The 24,718-nt window shown below is 49.7% G+C and overlaps 2 protein-coding genes across 12 annotated transcripts in view; one reads left to right on the plus strand and one right to left on the minus strand.

The window, feature by feature from the left end:
- The window catches only part of DTYMK (deoxythymidylate kinase), an 11,731-nt gene extending 2,098 nt beyond the window's left edge, over positions 1 to 9,633 (minus strand). The window contains exons 1-4 of one of the 5 annotated variants that reach the window (XM_023195086.1): positions 9,325 to 9,633; positions 8,440 to 8,548; positions 2,774 to 2,864; positions 645 to 842 (exon numbers count right to left, since the gene is read on the minus strand). In XM_023195086.1, coding sequence (XP_023050854.1) covers positions 645 to 842; positions 2,774 to 2,864; positions 8,440 to 8,548; positions 9,325 to 9,517 — 591 coding nt within the window. In that variant the 5' untranslated portion in view covers positions 9,518 to 9,633. Of the gene's footprint in view, positions 1 to 644; positions 843 to 2,737; positions 2,865 to 8,439; positions 8,549 to 9,324 lie in introns of those variants that run through there. The other 4 variants (XM_023195087.2, XM_023195085.1, XM_023195084.1 and 1 more) reach the window with 4 other exon arrangements.
- A 15-nt stretch (positions 9,634 to 9,648) lies between these two features.
- Positions 9,649 to 24,718, plus strand: part of ING5 (inhibitor of growth family member 5) — a 41,218-nt gene continuing 26,148 nt past the window's right edge. Inside the window, exons 1-3 of one of the 7 annotated variants that reach the window (XM_026449066.2) lie at positions 9,649 to 9,784; positions 12,263 to 12,372; positions 12,466 to 12,631. In XM_026449066.2, coding sequence (XP_026304851.1) covers positions 12,598 to 12,631 — 34 coding nt within the window. In that variant the 5' untranslated portion in view covers positions 9,649 to 9,784; positions 12,263 to 12,372; positions 12,466 to 12,597. Of the gene's footprint in view, positions 9,785 to 10,358; positions 10,582 to 11,960; positions 12,373 to 12,465; positions 12,632 to 24,718 lie in introns of those variants that run through there. The other 6 variants (XM_026449065.2, XM_026449063.2, XM_026449068.1 and 3 more) reach the window with 6 other exon arrangements.

Consider the following 24,718-nt stretch of genomic DNA (forward strand, 5'->3'; position numbering starts at 1 on the left):
AGAGGGCACGGTGGCTGCAGGGCCCAAGGCCAGCGAGAGGCCCGCACTAGAGGACAGTGGCAGGAAGAGCCTGGCGCTCATGTCTGAAAAGGGGCTGAGACTGGAGGATTGTGCAGACTCTCACCTGACCCACCAGAAAAAGTGCCAAATGTCAACATTTAGCAAAACTCACCGGATTAGAATTTGCCGGGTGCAGTGGCTCATGCCTATAAACCCAACACTTTGGGAGGCTGAGGTGTACAGATCGCCTGAGGTCAGGAGTTGGAGACCAGCCTGACCAACATGGAGAAACCCTGTCTCTACAAAAATGCAAAAAAAGTTAGCCAGGCGTGATGACAGGTGCCTGTAATCCCAGCTACTCGGGAGGCTGAGGCAGGAGAATCACTTGAACCCAGGAAGTGGAGGTTGCAGTGAGCCGAGATGGCGCCACTGCACTCCAGCTTGGGCGACAGGGCAAGACTCTGTCTAAAAAAAAAGAATCTGCTGGCACTGAGAACCCCTGAATGACTACTCCTGGGGCTCCGCATCTGGGAAGACCAGACAGAACGGCAGCAGCTCTGCTGGTGCGCCTGCGCCAGTCACCACAGGGTGTAATCCTGAGCCACTTCTCGACGGTTCCTCCTGTGCAGTTCTGGGATTCTCACCTTCCAGTTCAAAGTCGTGTCTCTCATGAGCTGGTAGAAACACCGGAGGGCCCGCTCCTGGAAAGCCCTGTTCTCGTAGCGCTCACGGCCGAACGCTCCCCGCTTGGCAGCATCTGCCAGCTGTAACTGGAGGAACAGGACCAGGTCGGGTTTGGGAAGGCCCACATCTGGCTGTTTACACCAATCTAGGGAAAAGTTCTGCCAACAAAGAACCCGACAGTTAAAGCTTAGTGTGGTCTAGGTTTTTGTTTCTAAAGTCATAAAAACGGGAAAAAATGAGAGGACATTTGGTGAGGCACCAAGACGTGAGACTGTTTATACGGTGGCTCGTGTTTAATTTTTAAAACCTCAAACGTGTTGCTTTCTCCAGTGTCACCTTCTCGTTTTTGCTTTGTAAACAGAGAAGTGGACAGAAAAGTAGGCAGGTAGAATGGCTCCCGGTCCCCGCCACCCACAGCCCAGGCCCCACGGAGGCCATCCCAGCGCAGCTACAGGCCTGGTGGCCAGGAGGAAACAGTCTATGTACAGAGCCCCTGGAGACCCCCGGCCTAGGACGCCTACAGCAAAGAGCAGCTGGGTCCGGACACAGGCACGGGGTCCTTGGCAGTGTCCTTTCTGCCACACATAGGCGAGGGTCTCATACCCCATGGAAGAGCAGGAAGGAGACAGAAACTCCTAGAGCCTGCTATGTGCCAGCCCTGTGCCAGCCCAGCCTCCCCCACTGGCCCTCCTTGCCAGGGCTGTGCAAACACCCTGTCCCTCCCTTACTCATCCCATCTCCCTCCAAATGCTGTCCTGTTTCCGGTGGAAAGGTGGGACTGGAAAGGCTGTGACTCCAGGTCACACATCACACAACAGCACCATGAGCTGAGGGAAGGCGTCCACCAGCACCTCCCACAGGGCCTGCGGCTCTGTCAGTTGATCCGCACAGCAGGAAGAAGCAAAGGAATCAGGAGTCTTGTTCTCCTTATTATACAACTTAATACTTTAGAGGGGAAGGACTCAAGCTAACACATGAGAAATGGCAGAATTAAAAAGTGAGGGCATGGCCAGGCACGGTGGCTCACACCTGTAATCCCAGCACTTTGGGAGGCTGAGGCGGGCAGATCACAAGGTCAGGAGATCAAGACCATCCTGGCTAACACGGTGAAACCCCGCCTCTACTAAAAATACAAAAAGTTAGCCAGGCGTGGTGGCGGGCGCCTGTAGTCCCAGCTATTCGGGAGGCTGAGACAGGAGCCGAGATCACACCACTCGTACTGCACTCCAGCCCGGGTGACAGAGTGAGACTCCATCTAAAAACAAAATGAAAATACAAAGTGAGGGCGGTTATCATGAAAAATAACCACATTATCTTTCTTTTTACTGTCTCTTTAAGGGACAGAGCTGGGCGCAGTGGCTCACAGCTGTAATCCCAGCACTTTGGGGGGCTGAGGCAGGAGGATGACTTGGGCCCAAGAGTTGAAGGTTACAGCAAGCTTTGATTGTTCCACTGCACTCCAGCCTGGGCAACAGAGGGAGACCGCCTCTTGCAAAAAAAAGGGGGAAAAAAGTACTACAAATGAACCATCTTTGAAAATGCATCTTAGGCGCTGGGCGCAGTGGCTCACGCCTGTCATCCAGCACTTCGGGAGGCCGAGATGAGTGGATCACTTGAGGTCAAGAGTTTGAGATCAGCCTGGCCAACATGGGAAAACCCCGACTCTACTAAAAATACAAAAATTAGCTGGGCACGGTGGCGTGTGCCTATAATCCCAGATACTTGGGAGACTGAGGCAGGATAATCGCTTGAACCCAGGAGGCAGAGGTTGCAATGAGCTGAGATCACACCACTGCACCCAGCCTGGGTGACAGAATGAGACTCTGTCTCAAAAAAAAAAAAGAAAAGCATGTGGAAAATATAATCCAAATAACAACTGTGGTTCTATCTGTGAAACAATCTCTAGCTACATGAATGTTTGCTCTTCTTATTGATAAAACCAAATTAATCTAGCAAAGAGATAAAAGGAATGTTAAGAATCACAAAACTCTGCAGAGTAATCTGAGGCATGTCACTCGTACTCGCATTCAAGCGCAGTCCTGGGTCCACGCACCTGTGCTCGCTCGACAGGAGGCCAAGTGGCACTCACCTCCTTGGCACCGGTGAAGGCCACACCAGAAAATGCATATCTGTCCACGATGAGAGTCACACCCTGGCTCAACTTTTCCTTAATTAAGGGCCTGCAAAACAGAGGATGCTCCTGAGCCCTGGTTCTGGTTTCATAGGCCTTGAACTGTCAAGCTTAAATTATCCCAACAGGCCGTGCGTGGTGGCTCACGCCTATAATCCCAGCACTTTGGGAGGCTGAGGCGGGCGGATCACGAGGTCAGGAGATCGAGACCATCCTGGCTAACACGGTGAAACCCCATCTCTACTAAAAATACAAAAAATTAGCCGGGCATAGTGGCAGGCACCTGTAATCCCAGCTACTCGGGAGGCTGAGGCAGGAGAACTGCTTGAACCCAGAAGGTGGAGGTTGCAGTGAGCCGAGATCACACCACTGCATTCCAGCCTGGGTGACAGAGCATCTCGAGACTCCATCTCAAAAAAAAAAAAAAAAAAAAAAATTTATCCCAACAATACAACTCAGAAATCTCATATGACAACAGGTACAGCACAGTGATTTTACTGTAACCTTATTTTTAATGCAAAAAGGTCTGGATCTTCTCTAGAAGATGCCATTCCCACACCTCCAGCAAAACCCAACATGGAAAAGATAACCTCACTAAATAGTAACGAACACAACTGGTAAAGTTCAATGTTCCAGAAACATCACAAGGAAAGGGGAAGCATTGTCAGCCGTCTGGGCAGAAAGGCCAGCACTACCCTATCGAGGAAGAGGAAAGCACAGGCAAAGAAGCGAGCAGAGGATGGTGGCAGGGGAAGCGTGGGTACAGCCAGCAGGTGACTCATCCATGCTTATGACCCCTAACCTGGACTGCAAGGATGTTCTCTACCAAATACCACAAGTCCACCATCATCCCTACAGCCACCAAGATCATGGATGTACAAAGACACGGGGCCCGACACTAGTGAGAAGCACTGCTCAAGACAGAGAAAGAAAAGTCTGATTCAATCGACTCAGCCAGTCTCACTGGGGCCTTCAAATCACAGGGACACCCACATAAGGAGTCAACTGGCCTCTGACAAAGCAGCAGAGGGACGCAATGGCGCAAAGGCAATTTCCTCAACAAACGCTGCTGGAACAACTGGACATCCTCATGAAACAGCATAAATTAGAGCAGACCGTATACCCTCCACAAACATAAATTCAAAATGAATCACAGGCCAGGCGCAGTGGGTCACGCCTGTAATCCCAGCTCTCAAGGAGGCAGAGGCGGGAGGATAGCTTGAGCCCAGGAGCTCAACACCTGCCTGGGCAATATAGTGAGACACTGTTCTCCACAAAAAGGGAGAAAAAAAAAAAAAGACAAAATGAATCACAGACCCAAATGTTAAATGCAAAACTATGTAACTCCTAGACAATAACATAGGAGAAAACTTAGATCACCTGGGGTTTGGCAGACTGTTTAGATACAACACCAAAGGCACAACCCATGAGAGAGTTGATTAAGATGGACCTTTCTGCTTTGTGAGAGACACAGTCAAGAGAAGGAACGCACAGCCGGGCGTGGTGGCTCATGCCTGTGAGCCCAGCACTTTTGGAAGCCATTTGGCGGGATGGGTCCCTTGGGGCCAGGTGTTTGAGACCAGCCTGAGCAACAACAGTGAGACCCCCATCTCTACAAAAAATGGAAACGTCAGCCAGGGACAGTGGCAGGCACCTGTAGTCCTAGCTACTCCAGAGGCTGAGGCAGGAGGATCACTGGAACCCAGGAGTTTAAGGCTACAGTAAGCTGTGATCATGCCACAACATTCCAGCCTGGGCAACAGAGCAAGACATTTCTCTTAAAAAAATAAAAAATTTTACCAACATTAGCCAGGTGCGTTAACATGCCTGTAGTTGCAGCTACCTGGGAGGCTGAGGTGGGAAGATCACTTGAGGTCGAGGCTGCAGTAAGCTGTGATTGTGCACTGCACTCAGCCTGCATGACAAAGAGAGACCCTGTCTAAAAAAAGAAGAGAGAGAAAAAGGAAAAGACAAACCACAGCCTAGGAGAAAATATGTATAAAAGACACATTTTATAGAGGACTGGTATCTCAAGCATACACAGAATTCTTAAAACTCAAAAATAAGAAAACAGCCAACCCCCCTAAAAAGTAGGTCAAGGCTGGGCGTAATGGCTCATGCCTATATTCCCAACACTTTGGGAGGCGGAGGCAGGTTCATCACTTGAGCCCAGGAATTTGAGACCAACCTGGACAACATGGTGAAACATCTCCTCAAAAAATACAAAATTGGCCGGGCACGGTGGCTCACGCCTGTAATCCCAGCAGTTTGGGAGGCTGAGGTGGGTGGATCACCTGAGGTCAGGAGTTCAACACCAGCCTGGCCAACATGGTGAAACCTCATCACTAATTAAAAAATAGAAAAATTAGCCAGGCATGGTAGTAGGCGCCTGTAATCCCAACTACTGGGGAGGCTGAGGAAGGAGAATTGCTTGAACCTGGGAGGCGTAGGTTGCAGTCAGCCAAGATCGCCCCACTGCACTCCAGCCTGGGCAACGAAAAAGAAACTCTGTCTCAAGAGAAAAAAAAAAAAAATACAAAACGTAGCATGGTGGCATGCACCTGTAGTCCCAGCTACTTAGGAGGCTAAGGCAGGAGGATCGCTTGAGCCTGGGAGGTAGAGGCTGCAGTGAGCCAAGACTGTGCCACTGTACTCCAGCCTGGTTGAGACCTTGTCCCAAAAAAAAAAGAGTGGGCCAAAGCACTTAACAGATACCTCATGAAACCAGATATACAGATGGCAAACAAGCGTATGAAAAGATACTCCACATCATATGTCAACAGGGAAATGCAAACTAGAACAATGAGACACCACACACCTCTATCAGAATGGCAAACATCCAAACACTGACACCACCAAATACTGGTGAGGATCTGGAGCAGTAGGAACCCTCGTTCCCTGCTGGGGAGAATGCAAAATGCTGCAGCCACTCTGGAAGACAGTTTAGCACAAGCTTGTCCAACCCGAGGCCCACAGGCTGCATGCGGCCCAACACAAATCCGTAAGCTTTCTTAAAACATTATGAGATTTTTTTCTTTAAGCTCATCAGCAATTGTTAGTGTATTTTATGCGTGGCCCAAGATAGTTCTTCCACTATGGCCCAGCGAAGTCAAAAGACTGGACACTCATGGTTTAGCAGTTCTTTACAAAAATAACAGTCTTACCACATATTAAAGCAATGGTGTTCCCTGGCATTTACCCAAAAGAAGTGAAAGCTTATGACCACACAGAACCCTGCATGAGGATGTTTATAATGGTTTTATAACTGCCAAAACTTGGAAGCAACAAAGATGTCCTTTAGTAGGGGAATGAACTATGGTACATCCAAACAATGGACTATTAATTAGGGAAAAAAAGACATGAACTATTGGTCGGGCGTGGTGGCTGACGCCTGTAACCCCAGCACTGTGGGAGGCCCAGGTGGGAAGATCACTTGAGGTCAGGAGTTCAAGATCAGTCTGGCCAACATGGTGAAACCCTATCTCTACTAAAACATACAACTTAGCTGTGCATGGTCGTATGCGCCTGTAATCCCAGCTACTCAGGCGGCTGAGGCAGGAGAATTGCTCGAATCTGGGAGGCGGAGGTTGCAGTGAGCCGAGACTGCGCCACTGTACTCCAACCTGAGCAACACAGTGAGACTCTTGTCTCAAAAAAAAAAAAAAAAAGGCCGGGCGCGGTGGCTCAAGCCTGTAATCCCAGCACTTTGGGAGGCCGAGGCGGGCGGATCACGAGGTCAGGAGATCGAGACCATCTTGGCTAACATGGTGAAACCCTGTCTCTACTAAAAATACAAAAAATTAGCCGGGCCTGGTGGCGGGCGCCTGTAGTCCCAGCTACTCGGGAGGCTGAGGCAGGAGAATGGCATGAACCCGGGAGGTGGAGCTTGCAGTGAGCCGAGATCGCGCCACTGCACTCCAGCCTGGGCGATACAGCCAGACTCCGTCTCAAAAAAAAAGAAAGACACTGTCAAGCCATGGTTAGACATAGAGGAAACTTAAATATCTATTAGGGAAACAAGTAACCTGTAGCAGAACAGATGGACAAAAGAGATGTAGCCCTGGGTACCTGGGATAAGACTATCATCTAAAAAGTGAAATCAGGATTATTCTTCTTTTTAAATTGGGCATACATATACGTGTTTCATCACTTTTCTACAAAGCCACAAAAAGCAAAATCAGAAGAACAATTGCCTCCATAAAATCTAGACGTGTTCAAAAGATTATAAAAATGGTCTCATTTTCATTTAAGACTTGGAGTGGGGATAGCCTTTCCAAGCAAGACACAAAGCTAAGCCAGAGGAAAATAATGCAGCGTTTCATGTAACACGGATGAGGAGGAACCACTGAAAGTTCACTAGCTGGGAACAGGCTAAATGTACCGTGGAACAACTTTTCTAGAGAACATGCTACAACAAAGAATGAGAAGGGCAGAGTTAGGGGATCTGTAAGGCAGAGTTAGAAAGGAAGTTGCCAAATAATTCGTATGGTATGACCTCATTTATGTTAAAAAACAAAATTCTAACTATAGTAGTTTCTACATATGTATATAAACATAAAAACATCTGAAAGAACACACATGAATATTAAGTGCTGAATGAAGAGGAAACCTACTACGATGATGTAAAACAAAAAAGGTGGCAGGAGAGTTCATATAAACTATAACCTTCAGTTTCTAATGTATCCATACCAGTTATCAATTTTAACAAAGGTAACATAATACAGCACATAAATAATAGGGAAGGCAGGGGTAGTATGTAGGGAGCGCTCTACATACTCTACTTTTTGATCAATTTTTCTGTATACCTCAAGCTATCTTTAAAACATTAAGTCTATGAGGCCACGGGTTTGAGACCAGCCTGAGCGATATGGTGAGACCTTGACTCTACTTAAAAAAAAAAAATTAGCTGGGCTTGGCAGCATGCACACACCATCCAACCTACTCGGGATGCTGAGGTTTGAGGACTGCTTGAGCCTAGAAGTTGAGGCTGCAGTGAGCCATGATCGTGTGCCACTGAACTCCAGCCTGGGCCACAGAGCAATACCTTGTCTTAAAAAAAAAAAAAAAAAGGGGGCCAGGTGTGGTGGCTCACACCTGCTGTAATCCCAGAACTTTAGGAGGTCAAGGCAGGCAGATCACAAGGTCAAGAGAGACCATCCTGGCCAACGCGGTGAAACCCCGTCTCTACTAAAAATACAAAAATTAAATTAAAAAATAAAATAAATTAAAAATACAAAAATTAGCTGGCTGTGGTGGCACGCGCCTGTAGTCCCAGCTACTCGGGAGGCTGAGGCAGGAGAATCCCCTGAACCCGGGAGGCAGAGGTTGCAGTGAGCCGAGATCGCACCTCTGCCTGGTGACAGAGTGAAACTCCATCTAAAAAAATCCGAAAAACTTAAGTCTGTCAGTTACGGGGTGTGGGGAGCAGGAGGAAGAAACAGCATTCGTTAGTGCCCTTTGGGAACTAGGGGCTTCACCACCTCTGATCACAGGACTGCTAAATTAAAGAACCGGAGGCCCTAGCATGACTGTCATTGTCATTCAGAATCAAGTGCGGCATTGACTTTATCTCAGGAGGAAGGAAAGTGGCCGGGGCAGAGGCAGCAATGTACAATGGTTTTTACACTTGTTCCCAGCGATTTGCAGAAAAAAGCAGGTGCACCGCGTGATCCTCCACGTCACTTTTCTTTTCCAAGTAGGAACTCAGAAGTTTGCCGATTTCCGTTGATCTTTCTAGAAAAAAAGAGAAACACACAAAATACAAGTGAGATCAGGCTACATGACAATATAGTTTGGGTTGAATTTCTCCTGGACTCAAGTCTCACTTTGAGTTTTACTTTACTAAATCTCTAGACAGGCTTGGCTCTTCTGCGGAAGTCAAAGGAATTTCTCTGAGAAAGAACAGCAATCTGCAGACAAGCTGGGATGAAAAATGCTTTAGGAAAAAAGAACTCGGGAAGCAAGTGGAGACTTCAAAGAAAGCGTTTATAAAATTTGTGGACTGGGTGGCCTAGGATTAAGGTCAATGCTTCACTTGAAAACTGTAAAACATATGCTATAAAACCCCTGAAAGCACGAACAGTCATCAAACAAAACACAACACCCGAAAAATCCACAAAAACAACACATGGACTACAAAAGAACTGGAGGAAACTTTTGGAGTCGAGACCACGGTTTCGCGCGGGTTTACACGTCAGTCATCACCATACCCCGCACTTTAAGACACGCAGCGTGGGCCGGGCGCGGTGGCTCGCGCGCCTGTAGTCCCGGCTACCCGGGAGGCTGAGGCGGGAGCATCGCTTGAGCCCGGGAGGTCCAGGCTGCCGTGAGCCGAGATGGCGCCACTGCACTCCAGCCTGGGCGACACGGCGAGAGCCCATCTTTTAAAATAAAAACCGCGCAGTTCACAGCACGTCGACCGCAGGCAACTAAGCTTAGGAGCAAAGAGTCCCTAGGAAGGCAGAGGCGCCGAAAGCCGCGGGGCAGCCCCACCCGCCGCGCGTACCCACCCGGGAACCGGAGCAGTTCGGCGCGGTGGCCCGCGGCGCACAGCGTTTCCACCAGCTTGCGGCTCTGCGTGCTCTTCCCCGCGCGGTCCATGCCCTCCAGCACTATGAGAGCCCCGCGCCGGGCCGCCATGACTGTCCACCGCCCGCCGCCTGCGTCTCCACGCCTCCTTCCGGAGCTCCCATTGGCCGGCATCAACAGCGCGCACCGTGATTGGCTCGTATTTCCCGGCCTCAGCCGGATTCGAAGGGATTGGTCGGGGCTGGGGCGAGGGCGACGCGCTGTGGGACCGACACCCGCGCCTGCGCACTGGGCCGTGCCGTCACTGGAGCAGCGTCCTGGGCTTCCCGGGCGGAAACTGGTGCCCCGTGTCCCGTGCGGGCCTCCGTACTCGGGCTAGCAGAGCCTTTCGCTTCGGGAGAGCTGGTGACGCGGCGCGGGCTGGATGGCTGGAGACGCTGGGTCAGGGCGCGGACGAGGGGAGGGCAGGGTCGGAGGGGCTCCCGGGCGCTGCCCGGGCAGCATCGGCTCTCGTTGGCCCCTGGCTGCGCGCAGCGGGCCCGACTCTCACGGCCCTGCGGTGCCAGCTGCACGCGCGAGGTCTCCGGTCCCGCGGCGCGCGAGACGCACGAGCGAGATGCTTCCCGAAGCGCGGGGCTCAGTGCCCAGGCTCAGCCGGGGCGCCTCCCAAAGCTCACCTGGAGCCCACCCCGACTGCGTTCTGGAAACGCTGTGTTTGACAGCAGGGGCAGGATAGGGGGCTGTGTAGACACTGGCTGCCTGGCAATTGTAGTAAAACCATGGGATTGATAAATGTTCACCATTGTTCCTGAAGGGCAAAACTGCGGGGCTCTGAAAAGTCCGTGTGTGTGTTTTTGTTGTTTTGTGGAGTCTCGCTCTGCCGCCTAGGCTGGAGTGCAGTGGCGCGATCTCGGCTCACTGCAACCTCCGCCTCCCGGGTTCAAGCCATTCTCCTGCCTCAGCCTCCCGAGTAGCTGGGACCACAGGTGCCCACCACCACGCCCGGCTAGTTTTGTGTATTTTTAGTAGAGGCGGGATTTCACCGTGTTAGCCAGGATGATCTCGATCTCCTGACCTCGTGATCCTCCGCCTCGGCCTCCCAAAGTGCTGGGATTACAGGCGTGAGCCACCGCGCCCGTCTTAAAAGTCCGTTTTAAAAGATGATGTATACAAATTATAGCACGGAGAGAGAACGGGCAAGTTGTTTCCTCTTTCCATGCCTCCAACTCCTCTGAAATGTGAGTCATGATGATAATAGGAAAAACTGTCTCTGCTATAGAGGCGGAAAAAGTCCCGCGAAGTGTCCCTGGCATCTAGAAAGCGCTCAGTCATGTTTGCTGTTATCTTAGGGATATCAGGCTGCCTGGACATTTCTCAGATGAGACTTTTGTTATTTTAGATACCTAAATTACTATCTTTATGTGCCGAATTGTCAGTTGTCAGCTAGACACCACTTTCTGCTTAGCAGAAGAAAAGGTAGGAACTGCATTTCCCAGAATCATCTGTGTAGCTCTGTATTACAGTCTGCCAGAGAGAGGCACTCATACCTCTGGAGGCGATTATTCTTGGGAGGCACTCTCAGCCAGAAATATAGATGAAAATCCAGGCTGTTTTCTAATGAGCTTTTCAGAACCACCTGCCTCACTGATGTAGACCAAGAGATTGCTGGTAGCTTTCTAGTGTTGAGTTTGCATTGGCTTCGCCGTCAGCTCTTGAGACCGCCACCCACTTCAGTGCTTTGGGCTGAGGTCATTGGCAACAATTTCCCTGACTTTGCTCCCAGCCTTTGTGTAAGCCCGCGATTCCATTATCACTGCATACCTGGAGTAGCTTTGTGTTTTCCAGTAGCTGAACCCTGCCCAATTCAGTTTGGGGTTCCAGAAGGATGTGGGTCATATTATTATTACCAGTTATTGCCTCTTTTTCCTTTTTAATTTACTTTTATTTTTATTTTTTTTGAGATGGAGTCCTGCTCTGTCACCCAGGCCGGAGTGCAGTGGTGCAATCTCGGCTTACTGCAACCTCCACCTGCCGGGTTCAAGCAATTCTCCTGCCTCAGCCTCCTGAGTAGCTGGGATTACAGGTGCCTGCCACCACCCGCCCGGGTAATTTTTGTATTTTTAATTTATTTTATTTTAATTTAATTTTATTTTTTTTTGAGACAGAGTCTCGCTCTGTCACCCAGGCTGGAGTGCAGTGGCTGGATCCCAGCTCACTGCAAGCTCTGCCTCCTGGGTTTACACCATTCTCCTGCCTCAGCCTCCTGAGTAGCTACAGGCGCCCGCCACCTCGCCTGGCTAGTTTTTTGTATTTTTTTTAGTAGAGACGGAGTTTCACCGTGTTTGCCAGGATGGTCTCGATCTCCTGATCTTGTGATCCGCCCATCTCGGCCTCCCAAAGTGCTGGGATTACAGGCTTGAGCCGCTTATTTTATTTTTTAATTTAATTTTTTTTTTTTTTGAAACGGAGTTTCTCTCTTGTGGCCCAGAATGGAGTGCAATGGCATGATCTCGGCTCACTGCAACCTCCAGCTCCCGGGTTCAACCTATTCTGCCTCAACCTCCCAAGTAGCTGAGATTACAGGCGCCTGCCACCACGCCCAGCTAATTTTTGTATGTTTAGTAGAGATGGGGTTTCATCATGTTTGCCAGGCTGGTCTCGAACTCCTGACCTCGGGTGATCCACCCACGTCAGCCTCCCTACGTATTGGGATTACAGATGTGAACCACCACACCTGGCCTACCGTTCCTTGACGTCAAGCTTAGCTGTGAGACTTCCAAATGGTAATGTAAAGTAGCATGCTGTCATGTGGCCCGTTCAGGCAGAAGCTTTAACAGGTGTTCTGTGGTTTAGTCCCTCCCTTTCTGCCCCCAGCATGAACACAGCATGTGTACAGTGAGAGCTGGTTTTTCACCCTAGATCCTGTAACAAAGGCACGTGAAGTACAGCCGTCAGCAAGAAGTAAGCCATTGTGATTTCGCGTCACTGAGACTTCGGGATCCTTTGAACGCTTACAAGTACTAAGAATGGTACTTATTATTCTCTTACATAGATAATCAAAGTAATATCCTTTTTTCTGATTGATATCTCCTTATAAAATACCATCTTGTTGCCCTCCAAAGGATGAAGGGGATTGTAGTAAGGAAGACCACCTTCCCGGAGCTGGGCAAGGCTGCAGTACTGCCTCTCATCAGGTCCAGGAGGATTCAGCAGGCTGATGAGGAGGAACACAGGGCATCCGTGTTGGTGGATGTATGGCCTTCCTGGCTCCCCTGGGACGGGAGGAAGGTGAGGATGGAGGGAATCTGGCTGGCTGGGCCTTGTGTACTGGAGAGTGGAGGACCCTTTTGACTGCAGGGATTGCTGAAGCACATGAGCATCTTGAAGTGTGTTAATAAGATACAAGAAACGCTTTTGCCTATTCCAGCATGGTGTACCTCTCTTTAGGATGCTTTTTAGCACAGGTAGCAGAATACCAGCCAGCCCACTGTGGCTCAGAGCATTAAGGTATTTAATCATCTGACATTACATGAAGTCCAGTGTTAGGCAGGATCTCTGTGACTCAGGACATCAGGTTGGTCCACATCCTAGCAGTTCTCTTGGTGTTCCTGCGTGATCGATCACAGGATGACCGCCACACCCCGGCCTGCTGACCTCAGTCCTGGCATGGGCGTAGGAGGGTCTATGTGGCTGAGAATCCAGTGTCCTTCGTACTGCCACGCTGACAGCCTCAGCCTGATTTCCAGCACTGTGTCCTGGAGCAATGGGTGCGAGAGTCACTCCACAAGACCATGGAGGACGATAGGCGAGTAGATCCACTTCATGGGTGAAATGTGGAATGCTGGGTCTGTGTGGTCAGAGATATAGGTGAAATGGAGTTGGCCACAGGCTGATAATTGCAGAAAGATGCAGGTGGACACATGGGTTCATTAGGTTCTCTGCTTGCTTGCTTTTTTTTTTTTTCTTCTCCAGACAGAGCCTCGGTCTCTTACCCAGACTGGAGTCCAGTGGTGTAATCTCAGCTCGCTGCAACATCCATCTCCCAGGTTCAAATGAATATCCGGCCTCAGCCTCCCAAGTAGCTGGGATTACAGGCACCTGCCACAATCCCTGGCTAATTTTTTGTATTTTTAGTAGAGACGGGGTTTCACCATGTTGGTCAGGCTGGTCTTGAATTCCTGACCTCAGGTGATCCACCCACCTCAGCCTCCCAAAGTGCTGGGATTACAGGCGTGAGCCACCGCACCCAGCCAGGGTCTCTGCTTTCTTGTGTTTGAGACTTTCCATTAAAAAAAAGGACCTGGGCCTGGTTCCAGATTGCTGCCTGGGAAGGGCTGTCTTTTAGAGTTGCACATAGCAAAGAGAATGCTCTGGTACCTCTTCCTTTTCTCATGAGGGCACCAGCCCTGTCAGATTAGGGTCACACCCTTATTGAAACCATCCCTGGCCAGGCACAGTGGCTCACACCTACAATCCCAGCACTTTAGCAGGCTGAGGTAGGCAGATCACTTGAGCTTAGGAGTTTGAGACCACTCTGGGCAACACAGACTTATTATTTGTAGATTTATTTATCTCTACAAAATAAATAAATTCGGTGGTCGTGCCTATAGTTCCAGCTACTCGAGAAGCTGAAGTGGGAGGATCACTTGAGCCTAGGAGGTTGAGGCTGCAGTGAGCCATGTTTGCCCCACTGCAGTCTAGCCCAAGTGACAGAGTGAGACCCTGTTTCAATTTTTTAAAAAATACATAAAAAGAAAGCTGTCACTAAAAACATAAAATTAATCAAGGAAGAGGGGAGGGGGAAATGGAATAACCGAGCTTGCAGCGCACGCAGCACCAATCGTGCAGTGAGCCCCTCTGAGCTGGCGCCTCGTGCCTCAGAATCAGGTAGACTCTTAGAAGATTAGTTACCCTTAACTGCTCCAGAGATAACAGCTTGAACGTTATGAAACCTTAACTTTTCCCTTTGAGTTTTTTTATTTTAATTTTTTTTTTTTTTCTTTATAGAGACAGGGTCTCACTCTTGTTCAGGCTGGAGTGCAGTGGCACAGTCATAGCTCACTGCAGCCTTGAGGTCCTGGTCTTAAGTGATCCTCCTGCCTCAGCATCTGAAGTATCTGGGACTACAGGCACACACATCCAGCTTTTTTTTTTTTGATAGTGACAGGGGTCTTGCCCTGTTGCCCAGGCTGGTCTTGAACTCCTGGGCCCAAGCGGTCATCCTGCCTCAGCCTCCTGAAGCCCTGGGATTGCAGGCATAAGCCACTACGCCCAGCCCGAGATTCTTTCAGGTCCTGCATACCAGTGACAGTACTGACGCCAGCTGCCCTGAAGGACCCCACAGGAGCTGACTCAGCAAGGAATGCAGTTTCCACATTCTAATGAATCATTCTCCTTACCCTGACCAATCAGCCACCCCCGTTTTCCTGCCCCTCACCTTCCATGATCCCCTTAAAAACCTTAGCTCAGAACTCCTCAGGGAGATGTATTTGAGGAGAGGTCTCCTTTCACCTCCTCATCTGGGCCTTGTTAAACTCTTTTCTCTGCTGCAAACCCTGCTGTCTCAGCATCATGGGTCTGTTAACTGTGCAGCAGCCACACGAAACCTGTTGGTCGTATCACATTAGGACTTCATTTAACCTTAATTAGCTCCTTGGCCAGGCGCGTTGGCTCACGCCTGTAATCCCAACACTTTGGGAGGCCGAGGCTGGCAGATCATGAGATCAGGAGCTCGAGACCAGCCTAGCCAACGTGGTGAAACCCTGTCTGTACTAAACATACACACATTAGCCAGGTGTGGTGGCGGGCGCCTGTGATCCCAGCTACTCAGGAGGCTGAGGCAGGAGAATCGCTTGAACCCAGGAGGCGGAGGTTGCAGCTGAGATCGCCCCATTGCTCTCCAGCCTGGGTGACAGGGCAAGGCCATCTCAAAAAAAAAGCTCCTTAAGAGCCCTGTCTGCAGTCATACTGGGGGTGAGGGCCTCAACACAGGAATTTGGAGGGACACAGGTCAGTCCATGTGCTCGCCTGCTCCCAGGAGCGTCGTGTTGTGCTGGTACTCGCTGCTCTGCTGAACTCCTAGCCCTCCTCGCAGGTAGACGTGGCCAGATGACTAAGATGTCGTGAGTGGAACGTTAGCAGATGTGGCATGTGGACCTTCAGACAGCAGGCTTGCATCCCCTGCTCTCTCCGACACACCCTTGTTGCAACCCAGCCTGACCAGGCAGACGATGGCAAGGCCCTTTGTGGATGGACACCGTACAAGAAGGAATCTGGGTCCCTGAGTGACCCCATGGAGTCTGCTGGCCCGCCTGCTCACATTGGAGCTGTTGCACTGAGAAATACAATTCTGTCTTTTCTTTTATCTTTTTCTCTTTTTTTTTTTTTTTTTGAGACTGAGTCTCGCCCTGTCACCCAGGCTAGAGTGTGGTGGCGCGACCTTGGCTCACTGCAACCTCTGCCTCCCAGGTTCAAGCAATTCTCCTGCCTCAGCCTCCCGAGTAGCTGGGACTACATACATGCACCACCATATCCAGCTAATTTTTGTATTTTTAGTAGAGACGGGGTTTCACTATGTTGGCCAGGCTGGTCTCGAACTCCTGACCTCGTGATCCGTCTGCCTCGGCCTCCCAAAGTATTGGGATTACAGGTGTGAGCCACCGCGCCCAGCCACAATATCTTTTCTAAGCTACTGTGTTTCATTGAGTTTCTTTGTTAGAATAACTTAGCCTTCTTCTAAAGCACTGGTTCTCGGTCAGGGGTGGTTTTGTCCCCAAGGGGACATGTGGTGATGTCTGGGGACATTTGGATTGAGGTGGGGGTGCTAACAGCGTCTAGTGGGTATAGGCCAGGGATGCTGGGTGAACGTCCTATGAAGCATGATGTGGCCCCACACAGTGAAATGTCATCAGACCCAAAGTGTCCCTCGTGCCAAGGTTGAGAAACCTGCTCTAAGCAGACCGCAGCAGGCACGAGAGGGGCAGTAAGGGAGCCATCTCTCTGGCAGTTTCTTTTTCTTTTTTTCGAGACAGAGTTTCGCTCTTGTTGCCCAGGCTGGAGTGCAATGGCACAATCTCAGCTCAATGCAAACTCTGCCTCCCAGGTTCAAGGGATTCTCCTGCCTCAGCCTCCCAAGTTGCTGAGATTACAGGTGCCCACCACCACGCCCAGCTAATTCTGTATTTTCAGTAGAGATGGGGCTTCACCATGTTGGCCAGGCTGGTCCGGAACTCCTGACCTCAGGTGATCCACCTGCCTCGGCCTCCTAAATTTAGTATTGGGATTACAGGCGTGAGCCACTGCGCCTGGCCCTCTCTGGCAGTTTCTAAAATAGGGTCCTTTCAAAAGGGGTTGCCAGTTTTGTGTGTGTGAATGAAAGAAGCCAAATTGGTCTCTGGGAGAGTTATATTTAATATATGATATGTGAGGGCCAATAACCCTTAATAATAAATATATTTTTTTAGACAAAATACATGAAGACCAGTTTCTACATAGAGAATCAGTAAAAGATGGCCGGGCGTGGTGGCTCACGTCTGTAATCCCAACACTTTGGGAGGCCAAGGCGGGCGGATCACGAGGTCAGCAGATCGAGACCATCCTGGCTAACATGGTGAAACCCTGTCTCTACTAAAAATACAAAAAATTAGCCAGGCGTGGTGGCGGGCGCCTGTAGTCCCAGCTACTCGGGAGGCTGAGGCAGGAGAATGGCGTGAACCCAGGAGGCGGAGCTTGCAGTGAGCTGAGATTGTACCACTGCACTCCAGCCTGGGCAACAGAGCGAGACTCTGTCTCAAAAATAAAAAAAGAGTCAGTAAAAGATATAAAGCAGAAAAGGATGGAAGAACTACAAATAGGCAACAAATATGTTTTAAAAATGTTTAGCTTCACTTAAAATGAAATAAATATGATTAAGACATTTAAGGTTGGCTTTTTCCGCCCCCCCGCCCCCCCACAATGAGTTAGTGAAGGTTAAAAATTTTAAAAGCCTGATGAAATCTAGGGTTGGCCGAAGTATGGAAAACACAACCAGTGGCCATGCCGCTTGGTGTAACCTTCCCTTTGGGCAATTCATTTAAAAGTATCAGCACTTAAAATGTGCAATACTAGCCCAGGCACGGTGGCTTATGCCTGTAATCCCAGCACTTCGGGAGGTCGAAGTGGGTGGATCACAGGAGTTTGAGACCAGCCTGGCCAACATAGTGAAACCCATCTACTAAAAATACAAAAAAAATTAGTCAGGCTTGGTGGCGAGTGCCTGTAATCCCAGCTACTCGGGAGGCTGAGGCAGGAGAATCACTTGAATCCGGGAGGCAGAGGTTGCAGTGAGCTGAGATTGCGCCACTGCACTCCAGCTTGAGCCAAACAGTGAGACTCTGTCTCAAAAAAAAAAAGTGCAATACTCTCAGCCTGCAGTACTGTTTCTTTCTTTTTTTCTTTCTTTTTTTTTTTTTTTTTGAGAGGCGCCAGCCCTACCAGTTCTTTAGAATAAATTATTAGAAATGTACTGCAAGCCAGGTGAGATGGCTCACGCCTGTAATCCCAGCACTTTGGGAGGCCAAGGCAGGTGGATCACGAGGTCAAGAGATCAAGAACATCCTGGCTAACATGGTAAAACCCCGTCTCTACTAAAAATACAATAAATTATCTGAGGCTGAGGCAGGAGAATCGCTTGAACCCGGGAGGTGGAGATTGCAGTGAGCTGAGATCACGCCACCGCACTCCAGCCTGGCAACAGAGCGAGACTCCATCGCAAAAAAAAAAAGGACTGGTGAGACAATGTGATATCCTTGCTCCTCCTCCCATTGTTCGGTGGGGGTAGAATGTTTCTCCCAGTCAATCTGGGTTGGCCCCAGTGACTTGCTTGACCAATAGAATGTAGTGAGGTGATGTCTTGGGGCTACCAAAGTGAGGTCATGAGCCAGGCGACTTCCACCCCAGCCTCCTGGGACTCAGACCTGCTGCTACTGAGACTGCTGTGCTGAAGAGGCCACATGTGGGTGTTCTGGCCCACGGTGCCAGCTGACATCAGCCTTCTGGGCACCCCAGTGATCTCTGTTCTGTCACGCTGGGCAGGATTACCCAGTGGAGCTGCTGAAATTCCTGGCACACTGTCACATATAACAAAATGGTTCTGGGCCGGGCGTGGTGGCTCACACCTGTAATCCCAGCATTTTGGGAGGCCGAGGTGGGTGGATCACAAGGTCAGGAGTTCAAGACCAGCCTGGCCAATTCGGTGAAAGCCCATCTCTACTAAAAATACAAAAAGTAGCTAGGCGTGGTAGCACACGCCTGTAGTCCCACCTACTCAGGAGGCTGAGGCAGCAGAATTGCTTGAACCCAGGAGGTGGAGGTTGCAGTGAGCCGAGATCGCGCCACTGCAGTCCAGCCTGTGTGACAGAGCAAGGTTCCGTCTTAAAAAAAAAAGGTTCTTTTAAACCACTAAGTTTTCAGGAGTCTGTAAGGTGGTGATACATAATGGGGGCAGATACATGCAGTTATATATATAGCCATGTTCATTAGAGCATGATTTATGATACTGAAAGATTGGGGACATCTGTAAGGAGTTTGTTGAAGTCTGATACACCACCACAATGAAATAAATCTAGTCAGTGGGACAAAGCAGGGTGAGTAAAGCAGGGCCAGATGTTCACAAGGAGTATTCAGCTAAAAATGTAAGTCAGGCCGTGTGCAGCAGCTCACACCTATAGTCCCAGCATTTGCGAAGGCCAAGGCAAGGGGACTGCTTGAGCCCAGCAGGTCAAGCTGCAGTGAACTATGATCACACCACTGCACTCCAGCCTGGGTGACAATGTGAGACCCTGTCTCAAACAAAACAGGCTGGGCTTGGTGGCTCACACCTGTAATCCCACCACTTTGGAAGGCCGAGATGGGCAGATCATGAGGTGAGGAGTTTGAGACCAGCCTGGCCCACGTAGTGAAACCCTGTCTCTACTAAAAATACAAAAAATTAGCCGGGTGTGGTGGTGGGCGCTTGTAATCCTAGCTACTCGGGAGGCCAAGGCCGGGGAATTGCTTGAACCTGGGAGGTGGAGGTTGCAGCAAGCTGCGATCTCGCCGCTGCACTCCAGCTGGGGTGGCAGTGCAATATTCCATCTCAAAAACAACTCAAAAACAACAAAATGAAAAGTAAGTAGTAGAAAAATGGTACTGTGACTCCATAAAAGAACAACCCAATGAAAATATGGGCAAAAGTGCTGGGCACGGTGGTTCATGTCTGTAATCCCAGCACTTGGGGAGGCTGGAGGAGTGCTTGAACCCGGGAGTTGGAGACCAGCCTGGGCAACATAGATACCCCAACTCTACAGAAAAATTTAAAAATCAGCCAGGTGTCATAGTACGTGCTTATAGTCCCAGATATTCAGGGCTGAGGCAACAGGTCCTTTGAACCCAGGAGGTGGAGGCTGCATGAGCCATGATTGTGCCACTGCACTTCAGCCTGGGTGACAGAGTGAGACCCTGACTCTAAAAATAATAATAATAACGAAGGCTGGGCGTGGTGGCTCACGCCTGTAATCCCAGCACTTTGGGAGGCTGAGGCCGGCAGATCACGGGTCAAGGAATAGAGACCATCCTGGCAAACGTGGCGAAACCCTGTCTCTACTAAAAATACAAAAATTAGCTGGGCATGGTGGCAGGCACCTGTAATCCCAGCTGCTTGGGAGGGAGAGGCAGGAGAATTGCTTTAACCCGGGAGGCAGAGGTTGCAGTGAGCTGAGATTGTGCCATTGCACTCTAGCTTGGGCAACAGAGCGAGAGACTGTGTTTCAAAATAATAGTAATAATAACATAATAACCAAAAATTGGAAACAACCAAGATGCTCTTTGATAAGTACATGGGTAAACTGTGGAACATCCAGACATTGGAATATTTTTCAAATTAAACATGAACTAGCTATTAAGCCACGGAAAGGCATGCTGGGGCCTTAAATGCATATTGCTGAGTGAAAGGAGCCATCCTGAAAAGGCTCACACTGTATGATTCCAATTCACGACATTCTGGGAAAAGCAAACTATGGAAACAGTAAAATGATCAGTGGTTGTTAGGGGCTTCAGGGGAGGGGGAGAGGGATGAATAGGGAAGCGCAGGGGATTTTTAGGGCCACAAGACTGCTGTATGACATGTAATGGGGGCAGCTGACATCATATGTTTGTCAAAACCTGTAAGAATGCACCAGGCACCGGGCGCAGTGGCTCATGCCCGTAATCCCAGCATTTTGGAAGGCCAAGGCTGGTGGATCACCTAAGGTTAGGAGTTTGAAACCAGCTTGGCCAACAGGGTGAAACCTCATCTCTACTTAAAACACAAAACTTAGCCAGGTGTGGTGGTGCCTGCCTGTAGTCCCAGCTACTTGGGAGGCTGAGGCAGGAGAGTCGCTTGAACCCAGAAGGCGGAGGTTGTAGTAAGCCAAGATTGCACCACTGCACTCCAGCCTGGGCGAAGAAGCCAGACTCCATCTCTAAATACATAAATAAATAAATTAATTAATTAATTAATGCACAAGGCAGAATGAACTCTTATGGAAATAATGATGGACTTTGGCTAATAATTATCAATATTGTTTCATCAGTTGTAACATGTACCACATTAATGCAAAATGTTTATAATAGAGGAATCTGTGTGTGTGGGGGGGGCAGGGGAGTATATGAGAACTCTACTTTCTGTTCAATTTTTCCATAAACCTAAAACTGATGGAAAAATAGTCTATAATTAAATGAAGCCAGTAAGGATGCACTTGAACTGCTAACATTAGGACTGAAAGGTGAAAAAGGCAATCACAGTCCTGCCCCCTGGGGAGGTGGGAAGCTACAAGTTCCTGTATGGTTTGATTTTTTTGTTTTTGAGACGGAGTCTTGCTCTTGTTGCCCAGGCTGGAATGCAATGGCACAATCTCGGCTCACCACAACCTCCACCTCCTGGGTTCAAGCGATTCTCCTGCCTCACCCTCCCAAGTAGCTATTACAGGCAGCTGCTGCCACACCAGCTAATTTTGTATTTTTATTAGAGATGGGGTTTCTCCATATTAGTCAGGCTGGTCTCGAACTCCTGACCTCAGGTGATCCACCCACCTTGGCCTCCCAAAGTGCTGGGATTACAGGCGTGAGCCACCATGCCCGGTCAATTTTTTTTTTTGTTTTTTTTTTTTCTTTTTTTTGAGGAGTTTCGCTCTTGTTGCCCAGGCTGGAGTGTAATGGCCTGACTTCAGCTCACTGCAACCTCCACCTCCCAAGTTCAAACGATTTTCCTTCCTAAGGCGCCCAAGCAGCTGAGATTGCAGGCATGTGCCACCACGCCCAGCTAATTTTGTATTTTTACTAGAGATGGGGTTTCTCCACGTTGCTCAGGCTGGCCTCAAACTCCCGACCTCAGGTGATCCGCCCACCTCGTCCTCCCAAAGTGCTGGGATTACAGGCATGAACCACTGCATGCCAAGCATTTTTTTTTTTTTTTTTTTTTGAGACGGAGTCTCACTCTGTCACCCAGGCCGGAGTGCAGTCAACCTCCGCCTCCCGGGTTCATGTCATTCTCCTGCCTCAGCGTCCTGAGTAGCTGGAAGTACAGGCGCCCGCCACCACGCCCAGCTAAATTTTTTGAATTTTTAGTGGAGACGGGGTTTCACCATGTTAGCCAGGATGCTCTCCATCTCCTGACCTCATGATCTGCCTGCCTTGGCCTCCCAAAGTGCTGGGATTACAGGCATGAGTCACCACGCCCGGCCTTCTGGCTCTGTCGCCCAGGATGGAGTGCAGTTGCACGATCTCGACTCACTGCAACCTCTGCCTTCTGGGCTGGTTCAAACAATTCTTGTGCCTCAGCCTCCCAAGTAGCTGGGACTACAGGCACCTGCCACCAAGCCTGGCTAATTTTTTTTTGTATTTTTAGTAGAGACGGGGTTTCACCATGTTCGTTAGGCTGGTCTCCAACTCCTGATCTCAGGTGATCCGCCTGTCTCGGCCACCCGAAATGCTGGGATTACAGGTGTAAGCCAGCATACCTGGCCTGCATTTTTATAATGAACATAATAGTGGCAACAACATTGTTTCTGGTTTTCAGTATTTGACTGGGGTTTAGGGAAGAGTTCACCAAGGGGGACATAACTTATTTTTTTAGATGGGGGTCTCTGTCACCCAGGCAAGAGTACAGTGGTTTGATCATGACTCATTGCAGCCTAGACCTCCTGGGCTCAAGCCATCCTCCCACCTCAGCCTCTCATGGTGATCATACAGATTTGAGTCACAGCACCTGGCTTACTGTCTTTAAAAATGCAGTTTAAATAATGAAAGTACTGCTACTGGCTGGGCACGGTGGCTCAAGCCTATAATCCCAGCACTTTGGGAGGCCGAGATGGGTGGATCACGAGGTCAGGAGATCAAGACCATCCTGGCTAACACGGTGAAACCCCGTCTCTACTAAAAAATACAAAAAACTAGCCAGGCGAGGTGGCGGGCACCTGTGGTCCCAGGTACTCGGGAGGCTGAGGCAGAAGAATGGCGTAAACCCAGGAGGCGGAGCTTGCAGTGAGCTGAGATCCAGCCACTGCAATCCAGCCTGGGCGACAGAGCGAGACTCCGTCTCAAAAAAAAAAAAAAAGAAGTACTGCTCCTTTGATCAGGTTATGCTAATTTGTGTGACCAGCAACACTGCATCTCTGAAGTCAAGGATGTGGCTGGGGGTGGGGCGGGGGGTTCTGAGGCCTCTACACTTTCCATCTAGTGGTCATCAGTTTTTGGGGCTTGGGGAGCCTTTCGGACGTTCTCTTGAGATCACAGGGAATAGAGACAGGACTGGGTAGTGACACACACTTCACCCATTAAAGACCTGCCAGAGATGAGTTGGAGTCCCAACTTGGGGGTGTCCAGCTGTGAGGTGGGAAGAGGAGAAACATGGGTACTGGTGAACATTGCATGATGATGCTACACAAAGTTAGGAGGCAGAGAAGAATCCCCCTAAAGACTAATATTTAAACATTTTTAATTATTTTATTTTATTTTATTTTTTAAGATGGAGTCTCGCTCTGTCACCCAGGCTGGAGTGCAGTGGCACGATCTCAGCTCACTGCAACCTCCACAAACTGGGTTCAAGTGATTCTCCTTCCTCAGCCTCCTGAGTAGCTGGGATTACAGGCACCAGCCATTATGTCCAGGTAAATTTTGTATTTTTTTTCTGAGACGGAGTCTTGCTGTGTCACCCAGGCTGGAGTGCAGTGGCGCGATCTTGGCTCACTGCAAGTTCCACCTCCCAGGTTCACACCATTCTCCTGCCTCAGCCTCCCGAGTAGCTGGGACTACAGGCACCCACCACCACACCTGGCTAATTTTTTTGTATTTCTAGTAGAGACGGGGTTTCACCGTGTTAGCCAAGATGGTCTCGATCTCCTGACCTCGTGATCTGCCCACCTCATCCTCCCAAAGTGCTGGGATTACAGGCGTGAGCCACCGCGCCTGCCCAATTTTATTTTACTTTTGAGATCGAGTCTTGCTCTGCCACCCAGGCTGGAGCGCAGCAGTGCAATCTCGACTCACTGCAACCTCCGCCTCCCAGGCTCAAGCGATTCTCCTGCTTCAGCCTCCCTAGTAGCTGGGATTACAGGCACCTGCCACCATGCTCGGCTAATTTTTGTATTATTATTTTGAGACGGAGTCTTGCTCTTGTCACCCAAGCTGCAGTGCAGTGACGTGATCTCTTCTCACTGCAACCGCTGCCTCCCAAGTTCAAGTAATTTTCCTGCCTCAGTCTCTTGAGCAGCTGGGATTACAGGTGCGCGCCACCACGCTCCGCTAATTTTTGTATTTTTAGTAGAGACATGGTTTCGCCACGTTAGCTAGGCTGGTCTCAAATTCCTGCCCTCAAGTGATCTGCCAGCCTCGGCCTCCCAAAGTGCTGGGATTACAGGCGTGAGTCACCGCGCCGAGTCCTAAACATATTTTAATTATGTTTCTCCAGTATTTTTTTTTCTTTAAGAAAATTTTTTTGGAGACAAAGTCTTGCTCTGTCGGCCAGGCTGGAGTGCAGACGTGATCTCTGCTTACTACCACCTCTGCCTCCCAGGCTCAGCCTCCGGAGTAGCTGGGACTACAGGCGTGCACCACCACGCCTGGCTAATTTTTTTTTTTTTTTTTTTGTATTTTTAATAGCCTCGGGGTTTCGCCACGTTGGCCAGGCTGGTCTCGAACTCCTGGCCTCAAGTGATCCGCCCGCGTTGGCCTCCCAAAGTGATGGGATTACAGGCGTGACACAGCGTGCCGGCCTTCTCCAGTATTTTTGCGTGCATCTTACTGCACACCTTTGCACGCCATCTTATTAACTATATCATACTGCTTGCACGTGCCTTTTCAGCCAAGGCATCCAGATGGTGC

This window comes from Piliocolobus tephrosceles, chromosome 11, assembly GCF_002776525.5.
Source record: "Piliocolobus tephrosceles isolate RC106 chromosome 11, ASM277652v3, whole genome shotgun sequence".
Classification (NCBI taxonomy): Eukaryota; Metazoa; Chordata; class Mammalia; order Primates; family Cercopithecidae; genus Piliocolobus; species Piliocolobus tephrosceles.